Genomic DNA, 20955 nt, shown 5'->3' on the forward strand with positions numbered 1-20955 from the left:
AGACACACAGAAAGGAAGGAAGGAAGGAAAGAGAGAAAGAAAGAAAGCTAATAGGCAGAGATAAAATTAAATTGTAAAGAGGAAAAAAATTACCTTAACTAATCCAAAACAAAGTAATGCAAAAGGAAAAGGAGGTGAAACAAATAGTAAATAAAGCTAGATTTTAAAGCTAGATTTAAACCAAATTATGTCAATTGTTATATTGACTCTAACTATATATAATTAAATTTAAAGTCAGCAATTTTTATTTGGATTAAAAAAATTAATACCCAACTTTACTCTGGCTACAAGAAAACCATGTTAAATAGAAATAGATAAAAGTTTAAGATGGGAAAATATATACTGCACAAAAAAGAGTTAAAGAAAACAGAAATATCTGTAATAATATCAAACGAAGTAGATTTCAGAAAAAGAAATTTTACCAGATAGATATTCCATGATGATAAAGAAGGTCAATTTATAAAATGACCTAGTAACACAACTCAAATACATGAAGCAAAAACTGATGGAACTGAAAAGCAGATCCACAATCACTATCAGAGATTTAAACACTCCATTCTTAGTAACTGATAGAAAAGGTAGACAGAAAAAAAAAGTGAAGATAAAGAAGATATAAAAAGAAGATATAAAAAAACATTATTGACTGACTTGACCTACTTGGTATAGTCCACACAACAACAGCAGAATAGGAATTCTTGTCAATTCACACAGAGGGTTCACCAAGGTAAATTGTATTCTGGGACATAAAATAAATCAATAAATTAAGAGAATTGAAATTATACGCAGAATACGCTCTGATTGCAAATGAATTAAGGTAGAAATCAGTAATGAAAGGTATCAGGTAAAGACTGAAGATGCACATACATGTTTAGGGTCTAGCAATATAGCACGTGGTTACTAAAGTTAAGTCATGATAAAGTTAAGTCTACCCCAGAAATGTAAAATTTGCTTAACTTTAGGAAATTGGTAAACATAACTAACTGTATCACAGTAGAAAAGTCATATACTCATCTAAACATAGGCAAAAAAAGAAAAAAGTTTGATGAAAAGAACTGAAAATTATCCTCAAATTAACAATAGATATCTATGAAAAGGTAAATCAAACAATATTTGAACTCTACACATTGGAGTTCCTAGCCAGCCAAATCAAAGAAACATAAAAATAGTATAAAACTTAGAAAGTGTTAAACAAATCTATTATTCTTGATAATATGATTATGCATGTTAAAAATCCAATTAAATCTGCAGTTAACTTACTGAAATTAAAAAATGAGTGTAGTAAGTTTTCTAGAAGTAAATATTATTATAAAATCATTAATTGTATTCTAAATATCAGTGAGAAGCAGAACATTTTTTAAAAGTTTAAGCTATCATTTAAAATTGCATCAAAATTATTAACTATTGAGTAATAAATCTAACAAAACATATTCAAGAACCCTGTGGCAAAACTAGTACGTGTATTGAGAGAAATTTTAAAATACCCAAATAGATAGAGAAATATACTATTATCTGGATTGGAAGGCTCAACATTTAAAGTTTTTTTAGACCTTTCTAAGTTGATTTACAGTCTCCATGTAATTTCAATCAATATCCTATCTGTGTATTTGTGGAAATTGAAAATTTCTTTATAAAATGGATGCAGAAACCAAAGAATCAGAAATAACCAAGACTATTCTTAGGAAGAAGGGAAGAATCAATATTCATTTGTAATAAAAACTCTCAGCAAATTAGATTTATGAGGGGACTTCCTCAACCTGATATTTAGCCATCTGTGATGAACTAAGGCTAAAGTAATGATGAAAGACAATTTTCTTTCTCTAAAATCAGGAACAAGACAAAAATGCCTGCCCTTACCACTTTTATTTTCCATCCAATGGAGGTAATGGCTATTGCAGCAGGGTAAGGAAGAGATGTAGAAATCATAAATATTGGAAAGGAAGAAACAAATCTATCTTTACATAGAGATGACCTAATATTTATAGAAAATCCTCAGGAATCTTCAAAACAACTACTAAAAGTAATAGTTGAATTTATTAAAGGCATAAGTTTATTGTTAATATACAAAAACCAATTGTATTTGTGCATATCAGAAGGCAACAATTGGAAAATGAAATTTCAAAAGATTCTGTTTACAATAGGGCCAAAATCAACATAGAATTTAGTGAAACACATGCACATTTTCTTCACTGACAACTAGAGTACATTGATGAATGAAATCAATTAAAGAAGACCTAAATAAATGGAAAGCAAACCAGGTTTATGGACTGAAAGACTTATTATTGTTAATATGTTAATGCTTCCCCAGTTGATCTATAGATACTTTCAATGCAAACTCCATCAAAATCTTAAGAGACACTTTTGAAGAAATTGGCAAGCTGATTATAAAATCAATATAAAACGGAAACCTAAAATAACTAAATCAATTTTGAATAAGAAGAATAAACTTGGAGGATTTATGCCACCTGATTTCAAGTCTTACTATAAAGTTACAATAATCAGTACAAAAGGGAAAATGATAGATACAGATTAACAGAACATAAAAGAGAGTCCAGAAGTGGAGCCACCTAATATATTGCCATTTGATTTTTTTAATGTGCCAAGGCATTTTAGTGAAGAAAGGGAAGTCTTAATATATTACTAAAACAACTGCATATCCTATGGGGAAAAAAATCAAGTTTTACTATATTAACATATACAAAAAATTAACCTTAAAATGGATAATAGGCCTCAATATAAAATTAAGATTGTAAAATTTTTAAATATTTAGATTTTCAAAATGCATTGTTAAGAAAATGAAACAGCAAGTTACACAATGGGAAAATATTCACAATCACATATATGATAAAGGATTTGTATCTATAATGTATAAAAACCTCTTAAAATCAGTCAATAACAAGACGAACAACCCAAGTGAAAAATGAACAAAAGATCTGAACAGACACGTCACAAAAAAAATAAGAATGGCTAAAAAATACATGAAAAGATGTTCAACATGCTGAGTCATTAGTGAAAAACAGTATATCCCCACAATGGCTAAAATTTAAAAGACTGAAAATTCCAGGTGTTGACAAGGATCCAGAACACTGGAACTCTCACACACTGCTGGTGGGATTGTGAAACATTACAGATACTTTGGAAACTCTTTAACACTGTTTAGAAGTTAAACACACACCTATCAAGTGTCCCAGCCATTCTACTCCTAGATATTTACCCAAGACAAATTTAAATGTATGTCCACACAATGACTTGAACATAAATAATCAAAGCAGCTTTATTCATAATTGCCAAAATGTGGAAACAAATGTTCACATGCATATGAAAGTATGAACAAATTGTGGCATAGTCATACAATGGAATAGTATTCAGCAATAAAAATCTACTGATACATGCAACAACATGAATGAATCTCAAAATCATTATACTGAATGAAAGTAGCCAGAAACAAAATATTACATACCAACTGATTCTATTTAAATAAACCTCTAAAAATACAAACCAATATAGAGTGACAAAAAGCAGATCATTTGTTGCCCTGGCCTGGGAACAGGGGGAGATATGGGTGCAAAGGGGCATGAGAAATACTTCTGCAAAATATAAATGCTCTGAATCTTGTCTGTTGTGTTTTCATGGATATACACAGCTATAATATCTCATCAAGTTGTATGCATTTATCGAATTTAGTTCATTGCAGTATATTATACCTGAATACAGTTTATTTTTTTAATAAAGGATATGATAAACAACTTTATGCCAGTCAATCTGGCAACTTAGCTAAGATGAGAAAATTCCTTGAAAACACAACAAAACTGACATAATAAGAAAGTCTGAGGAGCCCTATACCTATTAAATAGTTTAATTGATTATTAAAACACTTTCTACAGAAAAAACTCCAGGGCTAGGTAGTTTTACTAATGAGAAGATCAGATATTTAAGGAAGAAATAATATCATTTTACCCAAATAATATATTTGAGGACAAAAGAAGCCTGTCACCAAAATATGAAAAAGATGTTACAACAAAAATTAGTCTGATATGAACAGACAAAAAAATCCTTAGCAAAATTTTACTAAATTGAATTTGGTAATATATAAAAAGGATGATACATCACAACTAAGTGGGGATTATTCCAGGATTGCAAGATTTGTTTAGCATTCAAAAATCAGTGACTGTAATTTACTATATATGTTCTCAAACCACCACAGAGTTAAATTAAAAATAAATAACTACAAGATGTCTAGGAAAGCATCAAATATTTTTAAATTAAACACCACAATTCTAAATAATCCATGGGTCAAAGAAGAAATCACAGGAGAAATTAGAAAATGTTTTAAACTGAATGATAAATTTGAAAATGAAACATATCAAATTTTGTATAAAGGAGTTAAAACTCTGCTAAGAAGAAAAAAATAGTCTTTTGTGTATATATTAGAAAACAAGAAAGGTCTAAAATTAATTACATACATTTCAATCTTAAAAAAATTATTAAGCCAAAAATCAGAAATGAGTAGAATAACATATATTTGTAAGTTTTAATTTAATTAGTAGGAGTATACACACACACACACACACACACACACACACACACAAAATGTAAATTTCCAAGACAATAGAGGAAAGTGGGAAAGCATTAAATCTGGTGGATCCAAGACGCAGAATGAGAGAAAAAGAAAGCATGGTGAATATAAAACATTAGCAATTTTCATTTACATCTTATCTTTTTAAACTTATTATTCACCCCTTCTAGGATGGTGGAGAACCACTTTTACAATCAAACAAGAAATATAATGCAAAAGACTCATTTTACAAGTCCTCTACACAAAAGTAAGCATTTTTCCTGAGTAGAATTTGATTTAAGAATGTATTTCTTTTTTCTTTAATAACACATCTCCTTTGTGTCCACAATATCCTGGATCCTGTGAGGAATTCAAAGACTATCAGACACAATTCTTTACTTACTTACATTGATTGCTAAAATAAACAGTTAAAGGAAGAAAACCTTTATTTAATAGAAAAATAAAACCAAAACAGAAAGGAAAGGCTCAGAGAGAGAGGACGAGATAAGGATGTCCAGCATCATAGAAAATGAGAGCAGAGAAGTTTGAAGAACTTTTTTACTCAGTTGAAAATCATATAAAGTATCTTTATGTGTCCATGTCCTAGGCTGTGAGATTCACCAGTGAATAAAAGACTCCTCCAATGAGCACTCACTCTAAAGGGAGACGGACGATAAGCCACAAACGTAATAAATAAATAGATCATATCTTAGAAGGTGATGAGTCAATGAAAAAATAGCAGAGAAAAAATAGAACAGGATAAGAATATCAAGAGTGTCCTGTGTGGAGTAACAGGCTTCCAGAATAACTAGGAGGTCTGGGTAGGCCTCCTTGAGCGATGAGATTTGAGCAGGAACTTGGAAGTGAGTGATGTGCAGATATCTGGATTGACTACTTCCCAGTCAAAGGGAACGTAGAGCAAAAGCCCTGTGTCAGAAGTGTGATTGAGGTGTCAAGGAAGAGCAAAGGCCAGGGGTCTACAGTGCAGTAAGAGAGGGGTAGCAAAAGAAGAGGTCAGGGAGTACCCAGGAACCAGATCTTGCTGGGCACTTGCAGAGACTGTAAACAGTAGGGTGTTAGCAGTGAAGTGGCCAGATCAGACTTGTGTGTCAAAGTAGTCATGGTGGCTGCTGGGTTCAAAGTGGACCGGGTGAGGGGAGAAGCTGGGAGACCAGGCAGAAGGTTGCTGCTGTCATCTAGGTCAGAGATAATGGCGTTTTGGAGGAGTGTGGTAGGAAGTTGTAACAGTTGCTGGCCTCTGGATACATTTTGAGAGCAGAGTCAACACAGTTTCCAGACTGGAGATTCTGAGCCTGAAAGAAAGAGGCATGGAGAATGATTCCAAGGTTTAGGGCTCTGCAGCTGGATGGACTGAAGCCATCACTTATCAAGATGAAGGCCGGTGGAGCAGGTTTGGAGGGAAAGATCAGAGGCCAGTTTTAGATGTGCTGAATATAAAGATGCTCATTAGACATCCATGTGGATGCGTCAAGTAGGCAACGGGGTCTGTGGGTCTGCAGTCTGGGGGAGAGGTCTGGGCTGGAGGAGCAAGTCTGGGTGTCATGGCTTATGGGCAGTGATGTCAAACACCAGCACTGGATGAGCCAGAGGAGAACAGAGCTTGAGTCCTGGCATCTGTACATCAAGAAAGAGGAGAAAAAGGGGGGTGGTGCCAGCACAAGGGACTGAGAGGAGGGAACCAATGGGGGGTTGGGGGGAGGAAATGCAGAGACCTAGTGCTTGGGTGGCAAACTAAGAAAGTGCTTTAGGGGGCAGGGGGGTGAACATCATGTGAATGTTACTGACTCCTCGGTGGCAGGTAATCAAGATCAGAGGTCTAACTTCGACCATCAGTGGCTGAGTGACCTTAAGCAAACAAATTCAGTTTTCTAAGCCATAGCTTATTTATTTATAAATTAATGTTCTTCTTGCCCTGCTGCAAAGCTCAAATGCATTTGTTTTCAGTAAAGTGTAAGATGCATATCCGTGTATGCATTCGTTTTCTAGTGAGATGCATATCCGTGTATGCATTCGTTTTCTAGTGAGATGCATATCCGTGTATGCATTCGTTTTCTAGTGAGATGCATATCCGTGTATGCATTCGTTTTCTAGTGAGATGCATATCCGTGTATGCATTCGTTTTCTAGTGAGATGCATATCCGTGTATGCATTCGTTTTCTAGTGAGATGCATATCCGTGTATGCATTCGTTTTCTAGTGAGATGCATATCCGTGTATGCATTCGTTTTCTAGTGAGATGCATATCCGTGTATGCATTCGTTTTCTAGTGAGATGCATATCCGTGTATGCACTCGTTTTCTAGTGCTGTGTAACAGATTACCACAATATGGCAGCTTTACACCATGCCCATTTGGTAGCTCACGTTTGCGTAAGACAGAAGTGCTGGCAAGTGCCCACTGGGTTCAATGCTCAGGGTTTCTCAGGCTGGAATCAAGATGTCAGCAGCAGCTGAGTCCCAGTCTCCCAGGATCCTTCGGATTGTTGGCAGAATTCAGCTCAGCGCAGCTCTAGGACTCTCAGGATTTGTTTAAGGATAACTGAAGTGTGTCTGCTGCTGTTTTCTTGCTTCTTTTTAGGGGTCACCTGTTTAGGTCAGAACCACTTAGGATAATCTGCCTTTTATTTATTTTTTTTTTGAGTAACTCAAATTCAACTGATTAGGGACCTTAATTATCTGTGCACAATCCCTTTTTGCCATATAAAGTTGCCATATAAACTATCATAGGCGTGATACCCTACCATATACATTTGCTCTGCCCACACTTGAGGGGAGGTGACTACATACAGTATGTACGCCAGGGGCAGGAATCTTGGGGGGCAATTTAGAATTCTTCCTACCACAGAATATGCTACTGTTAAGAACTATGCCAACTGAATATGTATTTTTCATAAAATGTATTATTTAATAATTTCATAGGGCTTATGAAATGGTTCCTTGGGACAAGATGCTACCACCAAAACTTGATCCAGAAGAAACAACAGTGGAAAAAGCTGCTGACCCTATCTCACAGTGTTTTACACTGAAAAGATATGAAGGATTGCCAGCAATAACTCAGGTCAGTGATCACCTCTCATAATGAAGTTTTTTAATACATCAAAGTACACAAAACTAAAAAGGAAATCAATTATATTGAAATACAGTTCTAAACATGGACTCCCAAGAGGTTTGTGAACTACAGGTTAAGAAGCCCACAGTATCTTGAAAAACTTCAGCTTTTACAGAGAAAAATGATAATTAGAGAGGAAAAATACAGTTTTAATATAAAATCTCAGCACAGGATTTGTGCACAGAAATTAAAACCAATTAAAGGACCAAAAATGTGTCTGGATTCCTATAACTATTTTTAAGAATCTCTCAACTCCTTTAAAATATTTTTATACCTTGTGAAAATTGGTCTTTTATTACATATTGTTTAGTGTTGAATTATACTTGTATCCAAAGTCCTTCCTGGCGAGATGATGGTCTAAGATGACAGCTCTGGGTGGGGGAGACTAGCCTGGGGCTGTGGAGCATGGGCTAAGGGGGAGCCAAGAAAGCACAGTCTTGGGATGAAAATCCAAACCAGACCTTTCACAAGGGCTTCAGCCCAAAGGAGGTGGCTAACGAGGCAGATTCCAGCTGTGAGAAAACAAACTGACCCTGAGGGTCTGCAAGCAGAGCAGAGATCAGGAGTGGCTCTGGAGCAACCCCCGGAGTGACTAAGGGTGCTCGGGAAGTGCTTTCCATTGGGTGACTGGGGCTCTTGCCTGTGATACGAGAGGACTGAAGCTTGTATACTAGAAATTACAGTAACTTAGAACATATATACTAGAGATTACAGTAATTGGAACTTAAATACTAGAAATTACACTAACTTGGTTAAATACTTGTCATTCATTTTGATGGTGATTTTAGATGGTTGGTGGACTATGGGACAGATTTCAAACAAGATCTTTCTTGGCACCAGTCAAACCAGTCAATTTGTAAGTTTTATCTCCTAATGTTCTCATCAGTAGACCTTTTGCCGTCACATATTTATCATAAGAATCAGAGGCTCTAGCCCATGGGTGAGGGGCATGTCCTCCGGAGAGCATCCCAGAGGCCCTCAGACTTCGTCCCTGTGGCTGGAAAGAGAACACAAATCCCAGTTCAGTCACTCAGTGTTGCCAGCTTTCTCTTGTTTTCTCTTAACCCTTCTTAAAATTTAGACGATCAAATATACCACAACCATTTAAAAATAAAGAGTGTTTTATATGTCACTTGATATGAAAAATTATAATGTTGTAAAATGCATGGACTTCAAGGGATTATGAATTATTTTCTATCAACTTTTGTATCATATAGTTATTTTGAGTTCTATTAATGCTAGAAACAATGATTTATTACTAATCTTTCCACATAGGTAATTTTGTGCATTTAGTCTATAAAGTTTGGTGTTTCTGTCTTTGAAAATGTCACTATTTTGTCTCTTTTTTCTTCTTTTGACCCACAATACAGCCATCATCTCTGTTTTTATTTTTTAAATTTATCTTTGAATAATTCCTATATAAAAATGTAAAATAAAAATATGATATAATCTGCGTGTCTACTTCCCAACTATAAAAACAAACCGTTACTAACACCACAGAAGCCCCGACGTACTTCTCTCTAAGCACATGTGCCTTCCTAAGGGATGACCATTATTCCAGCTGTGAAGTTTCACATTTTCATGCACCCTTAAAACATGTGTGTTATTCTTTTTTTGTTTGTTTGTTTGTTTTTGCGGTACGCGGGCCTCTCCGGTTGCGGAGCACAGGCTCCGGACACGCAGGCTCAGCGGCCATGGCTCGCGGGCCCAGCCGCTCCGCGGCATGTGGGATCCTCCCGGACCGGGGCGCGAACCCGTGTCCCCTGCATCGGCAGGCGGACTCCCAACCACGGCGCCACCAGGGAAGCCCCATGTGTGTTATTCTTAACCAAGATGTGGAATTGTGCTCCATGTTTACAAGTGATAAATAAGTGTTCCATGTTTATAAGTGGTATCAAATGTATATTCATACAACTTAACATTTTTGTTCAGTACTGTGTTTGTGAGACTCATGCTGGCATCTCTAGGTGTTCATTTTCTCTGACGCATAGTCTTCCATTGAATCGTTATACCACAATTTATTCATCTGTTCTCATAACTTAATTTTTTGTCTTATTTCTGTTGGAGTTGGAAACAATATCCCCATATCTTTATAAAGTATAAAGCTATTTCTGGGTTTTATATAGACATCCTTATGTGTACAATTGCTACATCAAGAGGTGTAAACTTCTTTATGTTCTAAATATTGCTACATTATTCTCCAAATGAGTTTTACCAATGGACCAACCATCAGCAATGCTTGAATTCCCACTACTGAACTTTGTGGCCAGCATTTGGAATTTTCAAATTAGAAAAATTCTAATTTTAGAAGCATGAAATTGTACTTCATTATAATTTTAACATTTACCTGGTTACTAATAACCACTTTTTTTGTAAGTTGTAACTTACTGCATGTTCACATGTATAACTTACTTGTTCATATATTTTGTCTTTTACTGATTGATTATACAAATTTTTAAGTCTATTATTCTGGATTAAAATCCTTTATTGGCAATATGCATATCTCCTTCTAGGCTGTGACTTTTCTATTTTATAGTGCCCTTTGCTGAACTGAAGTTCAAAGTTTTAATATAACTGAATTCATCAATATTTACCTCCATACCTTGTTATATTTGTGGAATTTTTAATAGATCTTTCTCTATCCAGAAGTAAAAAGGATATTATCCTTCATTTACTTTTTTTCCTAAAAATAATTAAAGATTTTCTTTTCATATTTATCTCTTTAAAACATTTGAAGTCGATTCTCACTTATGATCTGAGCCAGGGACCCATTTCTCAGCATGGCTCGGCAGTTGTCCTGTCCCAGTTTAGTGAGTAGACTGCTGAGCAGACTAATGAGTGATTTGTAGCCTGCAACCCATTAGTGGAGAGTCACAACCAGCATTTTGTGAAAATTAAATAGAATAGAAAACATAAGAATGAATCACATGGAACTTTAAACAGATATGTGTATTTTTTTTTTTTTTTTTTTTTTTGCGTTATGTGGGCATCTCACTGTCGTGGCCTCTCTCGTCATGGAGCACAGGCTCCGGACGTGCTGGCTCAGTGGCCATGGCTCACGGGCCCAGCCGCTCCGCGGCATGTGGGATCTTCCCGGACCGGGGCACGAACCCGTGTCCCCTGCATCGGCAGGTGGACTCTCAACCACTGCGCCACCAGGGAAGCCCCAGATATGTGTATTTTGCAACAAATACTGTGGCCGGTTATGAAGAATAGTGTGAGACAGACAGATAATGCGTAAGAAGAATGCATGCGTCCACAGTGAGATAATCCCATCTTTTGTTCCCTGGAGTTTCATATGATGTTCTGGTTTGATGATGGTCAATTTGATCATCACCTCAATGGGAGGGTTTTTAATCTTGTACATTTAATTTTATATTTACCTAATCCATCATTAATTGCAAAGCAAAGTATGGGAGATTTTAGGCCTTAGTCAGCAAAATTAATAAGTTATTAATAAATTTAAGTTATGGAAAAATAATATCAAAGGTGACATTTTCCAAATGTTTAACAATTGTATGTAGCACTTCAATAAAACCAGCATAAATTGCCCTTTAAAGAAGGATTTTTTTGGAGGACCTTCAAGATGGCAGAGGAGTAAGACTTCCTCCCCACAAATACATCAAAAATATATCTACATGTGGAACAACTCCTACAGAACACCTACTGAATGCTGGCAGAAGAACTCAAACCTCCCAAAAGGCAAGAAACTCCCCACATACCTTTTCTCTTTTGCCCTACCCACGTACCTGGATAGGACAAAAGAAAAAGCAAAGACAAAAGAATAGGGATGGGATCCGCACCACTGGGAGGGAGCTGTGAAGGAGGAAAAGTTTCCACACACTAGGAAGCCCCTTCACTTGTGGAGACAGAGGGTGGGCAGCAGGGGGAAGCTTTGGAGCCATGGAGGAGAGCGCAGCAACAGGGGTGCAGAGGGCAAAGTGGAGAGACTCCCGCACAGAGGATCGGTGCCGACCAGCACTCACCAGCCTGAGAGGCTTGTCTGCTCACCTGCCGGGGCTGGTGGGGGCTGGGAGCTGAGGCTTGAGCTTCAGAAGTCAGACCCCGGGGAGAGGACTGGGTTTGGCTGCGTGAACACAGCCTGAAGGGGGCTAGTGCACCACAGCCAGCCAGGAGGGAGTCTGGGGAAAAGTCTGGAACTGCCTAAGAGTCAATTTTTTCAGGGTGCATGAGGAGAGGGGCTTCAGAACACCACCTAGATGAGCTCCAGAGACAGGCACGAATCACGGCTATCAGTGCAGACACCAGAGACGGGCATGAAACGCTAAGACCGCTGCTACAGCCACCAAGAAGCCTGTGTGCAAGCACAGGTCACTATCCACATCTCCCCTCCTGGGAGCCTGTGCGGCCCATCACTGCCAGAGTCTCATAATCCAGGGACAATTTCCCCCGAAGAACACATGGCATGCCTCAGGCTGTTGCAACGTCACGCTGGCCTCTGCCACCGCAGGCTCGCCCCGCATTACGTACCCATCCCTCCCCCTGGCCTGAGTGATCCAGAGCCCCCTAATCAGCCGCTCCTTTAACCCCCTCCTGTCTGGGCAAAGAAAAGATGCCAGAGGGCAACCTACATGCAGAGGAGGGGCCAAATCCAAAGCTGAACCCCAAGAGCTGTGCGAACAAAGAAGGGAAAGGGAAATCTCTCCCAGCAGCCTCAGGAGCAGCTGATTAAATCTCCACAATCGACTTGAGGTACCCTGCATCTGTGGAATACCTGAATAGACAATGAATCATCCCAGAATTGAGGTGGTAGACTTTGGGAGCAACAGTAGACTTGGGGTTTGCTGTCTGCAACTCTTTTCTTTCTGACTTTTACGTTTATCTCAGTATAGTTCTTAGCACTTGTTATCATTGGTGGATTTGTTTATTGGTTTGGATGCTCTCTTCATTTTTTAAATTACTTTTTAAATTTTTTATTATTTTTTAAATAATATTTTATTTTTATTATTTTTTCATTCTCTTTTTTTTTTCTCCCTTTTCTTCTGAGCCGTGTGGCTGCCAGGGTCTTGATGATCTGGCTGGCTATCAGGCCTGGGCCTCTGAGGTGGGAGAGCTGAGTTCAGGACATTGGACCACCAGAGACCTCCCAGCCCCATGTAATATCAATCAGTGAGAGCTCTCACAGAGATCTCCATCTCAATGCTAAGAACAGCTCCACTCAATCACCAGCAAGCTCCAGTGCTGGACACCCCATGACAAACAAGTAGCAAGATAGGAACACAAACCCATTCATTAGCATAGAGGGTGCCTAAAATGATAATAAATTCACAGACACCCCAAAACACACTACTGGACACAGTTCTGCCCACCAGAAAGACAAGATCCAGCCTCATCCACCAGAACACAGTCACCAGTCCCCTCCACCAGGAAGCCTACACAATCCACTGAACCAAACTCACCCACTGGGGGTGGACACCAAAAACAATGGGAACTATGAACCTGAAGCCTGCAAAAAGGAGACCCCAACCACAGTAAGTTAAGCAAAATGAGAAGACAGAGAAATACACAGCAGATAAAGGAGCAAAGTAAAAACCCACAAGAGCAAACAAATGAAGAGGAAATAGGCAGTCTACCTTAAAAAGAATTCAGAGTGATGATAGTAAAGATATTCCAAAATCCTGGAAATAGAATGGAGAAAATACAAGAAACATTTAACAAGGACCTAGAAGAACCAAAGAGCAAACAAATAATTATGAGAAACTCAATAAGTGAAATTAAAAATTCTCTAGAAGGAATCAATAGCAGAATAACTGAGGCAGAAGAACCGATAAGTGACCTGGAAGATAAAATGGATATAACTACCTCAGAGCAGAATAAAGAAAAAAGAATGAAAATAATTGAAGACAGTCTCAGAGACCTCTGGGACAACATTAAACACAGCAACATTCCAATTATAGGGTCCCAGAAGAACAATAGAAAAAGAAAGACACTGAGAAAATATTTGAAGGAATTGTAGTTGAAAGCTTCCCTAATATGGGAAAGGAAATAGTCTATCAAGTCCAGTAAACACAGAGAATCCCATACAGGATAAATCCAAAGAGAAACATAATAAAACACACATTAATCAAACTATCAAAAATTAAATACACAGAAAAAATATTAAAAGAAGCAACGGAAAAACAGCAAATAACATACAAGGGAATCACCATAAGGTTAACAGCTGATCTTTCATCAGAAAATCTGCAAGCCAGAAGGGACTGGCAGGACATATTTAAAATGATGAAAGGGGAAAACCTACAACCAAGATTACTCTACCCAGCAAGGATCTCATTCAGATTTGACAGAGAAATTAAAACCTTTAAAGACAATTATCTTTACAGTAAAGAGAATTCAGCACCACCAAATCAGATTTACAACAGATGCTAAGGGAACTTCTCTAGGCAGGAAATACAAGAGAAGGAAAAGACCTACAAAAACAAACCCAAAACAATCAAAAAAATGGTAAAAGGAACATATATATCAATAATTATCTTAAATGTAAATGGATTAAATGCTCCAAATAAAAGACACAGACTGGCTGAATGGATACAAAAACAAGACCCATATATATGCTGTCTACAAGAGACCCACTTCAGACCTAGGGACACATACAGACCAAAAGTGAGGGGATGGAAAAAGATATTCCATGTACATGGAAATCAAAAGAAATCTGGAGTAGCAATACTTATATCAGACAAAATAGACTTTAAAATGAAGACTATTACAAGAGACAAAGAAGGACACTACATAATGATCAAGCGATCAATCCAAGAAGAAGATATAACAATTGTAAAGATTTATGCACCCAAAATAAGAGAACTTCAATACATAAGCCAAATGCTAACAGTTGTAAAAGGGGAAATCAACAGTAATACAATAATAGTAGGGGACTTTAACACCCTACTTTCACCAGTGGACAGATCATCCAAAATGAAAATAAATAAGGAAACACAAGCTTTAAAGGACACATTAAACAAGATGGACTTAATTGATATTTATAGGACATTCCATCCAAAATCAACAGAATACACTTTCTTCTCAAATGCTCATGGAACATTCTGAAGGATAGATCATATCTTGTGTCACAAATCAAGCCTTGGTAAATTTAAGAAAATGAAAATTTATCAAGTACCTTTTCTTACCACAACACTATGAGACTAGATATCAATTACAGGAAAAATACTGTAAAAAGTACAAGCACATGGAGAGCTAAACAATATGGTACTAAATAACCAAGAGATCACTGAGGAAATCAAAGAGGAAATAAAAGAATACCTAGAAACAACTGACAATCAGAACACAGCAACCCAAAACCTATGGGATGCAGCAAAAGCAGTTCTAAGAGGGAAGTTTATAGCAATACAATCCTCCCTCAAGAAACAAGAAACATCTCAAATAAACAACCTAACCTTACACCTAAAGCAATTAGAGAAAGAAAGAAAAAAAAAACCCAAAGTTAGCAGTAGGAAAGAAATCATAAAGAACAGATCAGAAAGATATGAAAAACAAATGAAGGAAACAATAGTAAAGATCAATAAAACTAAAAGTGGTTCTTTGAGAAGATAAACAAAATTGATAAACCATTAGCCAGACTTAACAAGAAAAAAGGGAGAAGCCTCAAATCAATAGAATTAGAAACGAAAAAGGAGAAGTAACAACTGACACTGCAGAAGTACAGGGATCATGAGAGATTACTACAAGCAACTCTATGCCAATAAAATGGACAACCTGGAAGAAATGGACAAATTCTTAGAAAAACACAACCTTCCAAGACTGAACCAGGAAGAAATAGAAAATATGAACAGACCAATCACAAGCACTGAAATTGAAACTGTGATTAAAAATCTTCCAACAAACAAAAGCCCAGGACCAGATGGCTTCTCAGGGGAATTCTATCAAACATTTAGAGAAGAGCTAACACCTATCCTTCTCAAACTCTTCCCAAATATAGCACAGGGAGGAACACTCCCAAGCTCATTCTACGAGGCCACCATCACCCTGATACCAAAACTAGAAAAAGATGTCACAAAAAAAGAAAACTATAGGCCAGTAATACTGATGAACATAAATGCAAAAGTCCTCAACAAAATACTAGCAAACACAATCAAACAGCACATTAAAAGGATCATACACCATGATCAAGTGGAGTTTATCCCAGGAATGCAAGGATTCTTCAATATACCCAAATCAATCAACGTGATACACCATATTGACAAATTGAAGGAGAAAAACCATATGATCATCTCAACAGATGCAGAAAAAGTTTTTGACAAAATTCAACACCCAGGTTTCCCTGGTGGAGCAGTGGTTGAGAGTCTGCCTGCTGATGCAGGGGACACGGGTTTGTGCCCCAGTCCGGGAAGATCCCACATGCCGCGGAGCAGCTAGGCCTGTGAGCCATGGCCACTGAGCCTGCAGGTCCAGAGCCTGTGCTCTGCAACGGGAGAGGCCACAGCAGTGAGAGGCCCACGTACCGCAAAAAAAAAAAAAAATTCAACACCCATTAATGATAAAACCCTCCAGAAAGTAGGCATAGAGGGAACTTATCTCAACATAATAAAGGCCATATATGACAAACCCACAGCCAACATTGCTCTCAATGGTGAACAATTGAAACCATTTCCACTAAGATCAGGAACAAGACAAGGCTGTCCATTCTCACCTCTATTATTCAACTTAGTTTTGGAAGTTTTAGCCACAGCAATCAGAGAAGAAAAATAAATAAAAGGAATCCAAGTTGGAAAAGGAGAAGAAAACTGTCACTGTTTGCAGATAACATGTTACTATACATACAGAATCCTAAAGATGGTACCAGAAAACTACTAGAGCTAATCAATGAATTTGGTAAAGTTGTAGGATACAAAATTAATGCACAGAAATCTCTTGCATTCCTATACGCTAATGATGAAAAATCTGAAAGAGTAATTAGGAAACACTCTTATTTATCATTGCAACAAAAAGAATAAAATACCTAGGCATAAACCTGCCTAAGGAGAAAAAAGACCTCTATGCAGAAAGCTATAAGACAGTAATGAAAGAAATTAAAGATGATACAAACAGATGGAAAGATATAGCATGTTCTTGGATTGGAAGAATCAACATTGTGAAAATGACTATGTTACCCAAAACAATCTACAGATTCAATGCAATCCCCATCAAACTACCAATGGCATTTTTCACAGAACAAGAACAAAAAAGTTCACAATTTGTATGGAAACACAAAAGACTCTGAATAGCCAAAACAATCTTGAGAAAGAAAAACGAGCTGGAGGAATCAGGCTCCCTGACTTCAGACTATACTACAAAGCTACAGTAATCAAGACAGTATGATACTGGCACAAAAACAGAAATATAGATCAATGGAACAGGATAGAAAGCCCAGAGATAAACCCATGCACATATGATCACCTTGTCTTTGATAAAGGAGGCAAGAATATACAATGGAGAAAAGACAGCCTCCTCCATAAGTGGTGCTGGCAATACTGGACAGCTACATGTAAAAGAATGAAATCAGAACACTCCCTAACACCATAAACAAAAATGAACTCAAAATGGATTAACGACCTTAATGTAAGGCCAGACACTATAAAACTCTTAGAAGAAAACATAGGCAGAACACTCTATGACATAAATCATAGCAAGATCCTTTTTGACTCACCTCCTAGAGTACGGGAAATTGAAACAAACAAATGGGACCTAATGAAACTTAAAAACTTTTGCATAGCAAAAGAAACCGTAAACAAGATGAAATGACAGCCCTCAGAATTGGAGAAAATATTTGCAAATGAAGCAACTGACAAAGGATTAATTTCCAAAATATACAAGCAGCTCAATAACAAAAAAACAAAGAACCCAATCCAAAAATGGACAGAAGACCTCAATAGACATTTCTACAAAGAAGACATACAGATTGCCAACAAACACATGAAAGGATGCTCAACATCACTAATCATTAGAGAAATGCAAATCAAAACTACAATGAGGTATCACCTCACACCGGTCAGAATGGCCATCATCAAAAAATCTGCAAACAGTAAATGCTGGAGAGGGTGTGGAGTAAAGGGAACCCTCTTGCACTGTTCATGGGAATGTAAATTGACACAGCCACTCTGGAGAACAGTATGGAGGTTCCTTAAAAAACTAAAAGTACAACTACCATACTACCCAGCAATCCCACTACTGGGCATACATGCTGAGAAAACCATAATTCAAAAAGAGACCTGTACCACAATGTTCATTGCAGCACTATTTACAATAGCCAGGACATGGAAGCAACCTAAGTGTCCATTGACAGATGAATGGATAAAGATGTGGCACATATATACAATGGAATATTACTCAGCCATAAAAAGAAACGAAATTGAGTTATTAGTTGTGAGGTGGATGGACCTAGAATCTCTCATACAGAGTGAAGTAAGTCAGAAACAGAAAAACAAATACCATATGCTAACAGATATATATGGAATCTTAAAAAAAAATGGTTCTAAGGAACCTAGGGGCAGCAGATGTAGAGAATGGACTTGAGGACACGGGGAGCGGGAAGGGTATGCTGGGACGAAGTGAGACAGTAGCACTGACATATGTACACTACCAAATGTAAAATAAATAGCTAGTGGGAAGCAGCTGGGAGCACAGGGAGATCAGCTCGGTGCTTTGTGACCACCTAGAGGGGTGGGATAGGGAGGAAGATGCAAGAGAGAGGGGATATGGGGATATATATATACATATAGCTGATTCACTTTGTTATACAGCAGAAACTAACACAACATTGTAAAGCAATTATACTCCAATAAAGATGTTAAAAAAAGGATTTTTTTAAATTTTTAGAATAAAAAAGTGTAGTTAAGTGGAAATATGCAAAATCATAATCAAGTTTAAATGTTGAATCTGGAATTGCAAGTAATGACAGTATTGAGAAAAATATTGAGTCGTGTCAGCAAACTGATTTTACTGAGCCATATTCTAAAATCAGTATTTAAAGTTTTGATAAAGATTATTTAAAAGATGGTTTAACCAAAGGTATAAAACACCCCAATAAAAATAATAGATTCCAATGTATAAATTGAATGGTAATAATTTAAATCAAAGATTAAAACATTCAAAATATAAGTTCCTTATAAACACAGCAAGTTGGAATAGTTGATAATCCCATTCAAATATCTTTTAAAAGAAGAAAGATGTAAATTGCTGGTGCTAACTCTTAATATTACATGAGTGCTAATAAAAAAACTTTATTAGCGAGAAGTCCCTGGCAGTCCAGTGGTTGGAACTCGACCTAACCACTGCCATGGTGGTTAGGTTAGGCCCTTTCACTGCCATGGGCCCAGGTTCAATCTCTGGTTGAGGAACTAAGATTCCACAAGCCACGTGTCACAGCCAAAAAAAAAGAAAAGAAAAGAAAAGAAAAACTTTATTAGCATCTTTCTATTTACATGTCATGTTGGTAAAATGGCAAATAGCTCACCCAGTTTCTATGCATCCATTGCATTTATTGTTTTAATGATGAATCATCTACTGAACTAAAAGCTGTAAGTCCTAGTCAGTTCTGCCATATCTCAGAACTCCTGCGGGATCCACTCACCTTGGAGCCTTCCCCTAGTAAATGCTGCTCCCATTAGCAAGAAAAACCTATATGTGAATGCTCATAACAGCTCTAATCATAATCTTCAAAACCTAGAAACAACCAAGATTGCTTTCAACAGGTGAATGGAAAAACACGTATTGGATAAAGATACTAGAGTAGAGCTACACAATGAAAAAGAACAAATGCAACACACAACAATATGGATGAATCTAAAAAGCATTTTGCTCAATGAAAACAGCCAGATCCAAAAGATCTCATACTGCATGATTCCTTTTTTTTTTTTTTTTTCTTTGCGGTACGCGGGCCTCTCACTGTTGTGGCCTGTCCCGTTACGGAGCACAGGCCCTGGATGCGCAGGCTCAGCGGCCATGGCTCACGGGCCCAGCCGCTCCGTGGCATGTGGGATCCTCCCGGACCGGGGCACGAACCCGCGTCCCCTGCATCGGCAAGTGGACTCTCAACCACTGCGCCACCAGGGAAGCCCTGCATGATTCCTTTTATATGACATTCTAGAAAAGGCAAAACTACAAGGGTAGGAGTAGATCAGTGGCTACCAGGATTTGGGAGAGGGGGACAGCATTGAAGACAAAGAGCCTGTAAACAAACATTAGGACGATGGAACAGTTCTATATGGTTCTGTGGTGCTGGCCACATGACAGTATTTCTCAAACCCATAGAACTCTATGTACACCATAGAGAACAAACTGTACTGAATGCAAAGTAAAAAATAGAGAAAGAGAGAGAAAGGTATACCAGGGTGGTGGGAAAATCCAGGATGGAATTCAGAAGGTAACAAGTGAATCTGTATTACAAGCAAATGACATAACTACATTTAAGTGGATGGGGGAAAACAGGAGTGATCCTAAATTTGGACCTTCATACACTTGGAAATAGTATTTTGACACAGAACTGTAAGGCTAATGACAAAAAGAGCTGTATGTAAGTACTATCTGCACTCTACTTGGTAAATGTGTTTCTCACCAAGAAACAGGTTGGCAATTCTAAACTTCTTACATGTATACTCCATGTAAGAACATGTAGTGTGACTTGTGCCTTTTTGTCACATTTTGTTACATGTGACAAAAAGTAAATCTTTGGCAGATGGTGAGAGGCAGGTCTCACACTGTCAGAGAAGGCGGAGAATGAGCCCCGTGGTGCTGATTAGACTTGGGGGCCTCCACGAACTCATGTTTACAGGCACACTTCGTTTTGTTGTGCTTCACAGGTTCTGTGTTTTTTACAAATGGAAGGTTTGTGGCAACCCTGCCTCGAGCAAGTTTATCGGGGCCGTTTTTCCAACAGCATTTGCTCACTTTGCATCTCTGTGTCACATTTTGGTCATTCTCACAATATTTCAAACTTTTTCATTATTATTATATTTGTAACGGTGGTCTGTGATCAGTGATCTTTAATGTTACTAGTGCAACAAGATTTCAGCTTGCTGAAGACTTAGATTACGGTTAGCATTTTTTAGCAGTAAAGTATTTTTAAATTAAGGTATGGACATTTTTAGACATAATGCCATTGTACATTAATAGACTACAGGTTAGTATAAACATAATTTTTATATGCACTGGGAAATCAAAAAATTTGTGTTACTCGCTTTACTGTGGTATTCACTTTTATTGCTGTGATCTGGAACCGAACCCATAATATCTCTGAGGTATCCCTTTATATATATATATATATATA

The 20955-nt window shown here is 37.4% G+C and overlaps 1 protein-coding gene across 1 annotated transcript in view; it reads left to right on the top strand.

Annotated features, from left to right (window-relative positions):
* The window catches only part of SPMIP7 (sperm microtubule inner protein 7), a gene marked incomplete at both ends in the record, with an annotated part of 57433 nt that overhangs the window by 19259 nt on the left and 17219 nt on the right, over nt 1–20955 (top strand). The window contains 3 exons of the mRNA XM_079931910.1: nt 4744–4820; nt 7490–7628; nt 8468–8535. Coding sequence (XP_079788036.1) covers nt 4744–4820; nt 7490–7628; nt 8468–8535 — 284 coding nt within the window. The remainder of the gene's footprint in view (nt 1–4743; nt 4821–7489; nt 7629–8467; nt 8536–20955) is intronic.

The sequence above is a fragment of the Stenella coeruleoalba genome, assembly GCF_951394435.1.
Source record: "Stenella coeruleoalba genome assembly, chromosome: 9".
Lineage (NCBI taxonomy): Eukaryota > Metazoa > Chordata > Mammalia > Artiodactyla > Delphinidae > Stenella > Stenella coeruleoalba.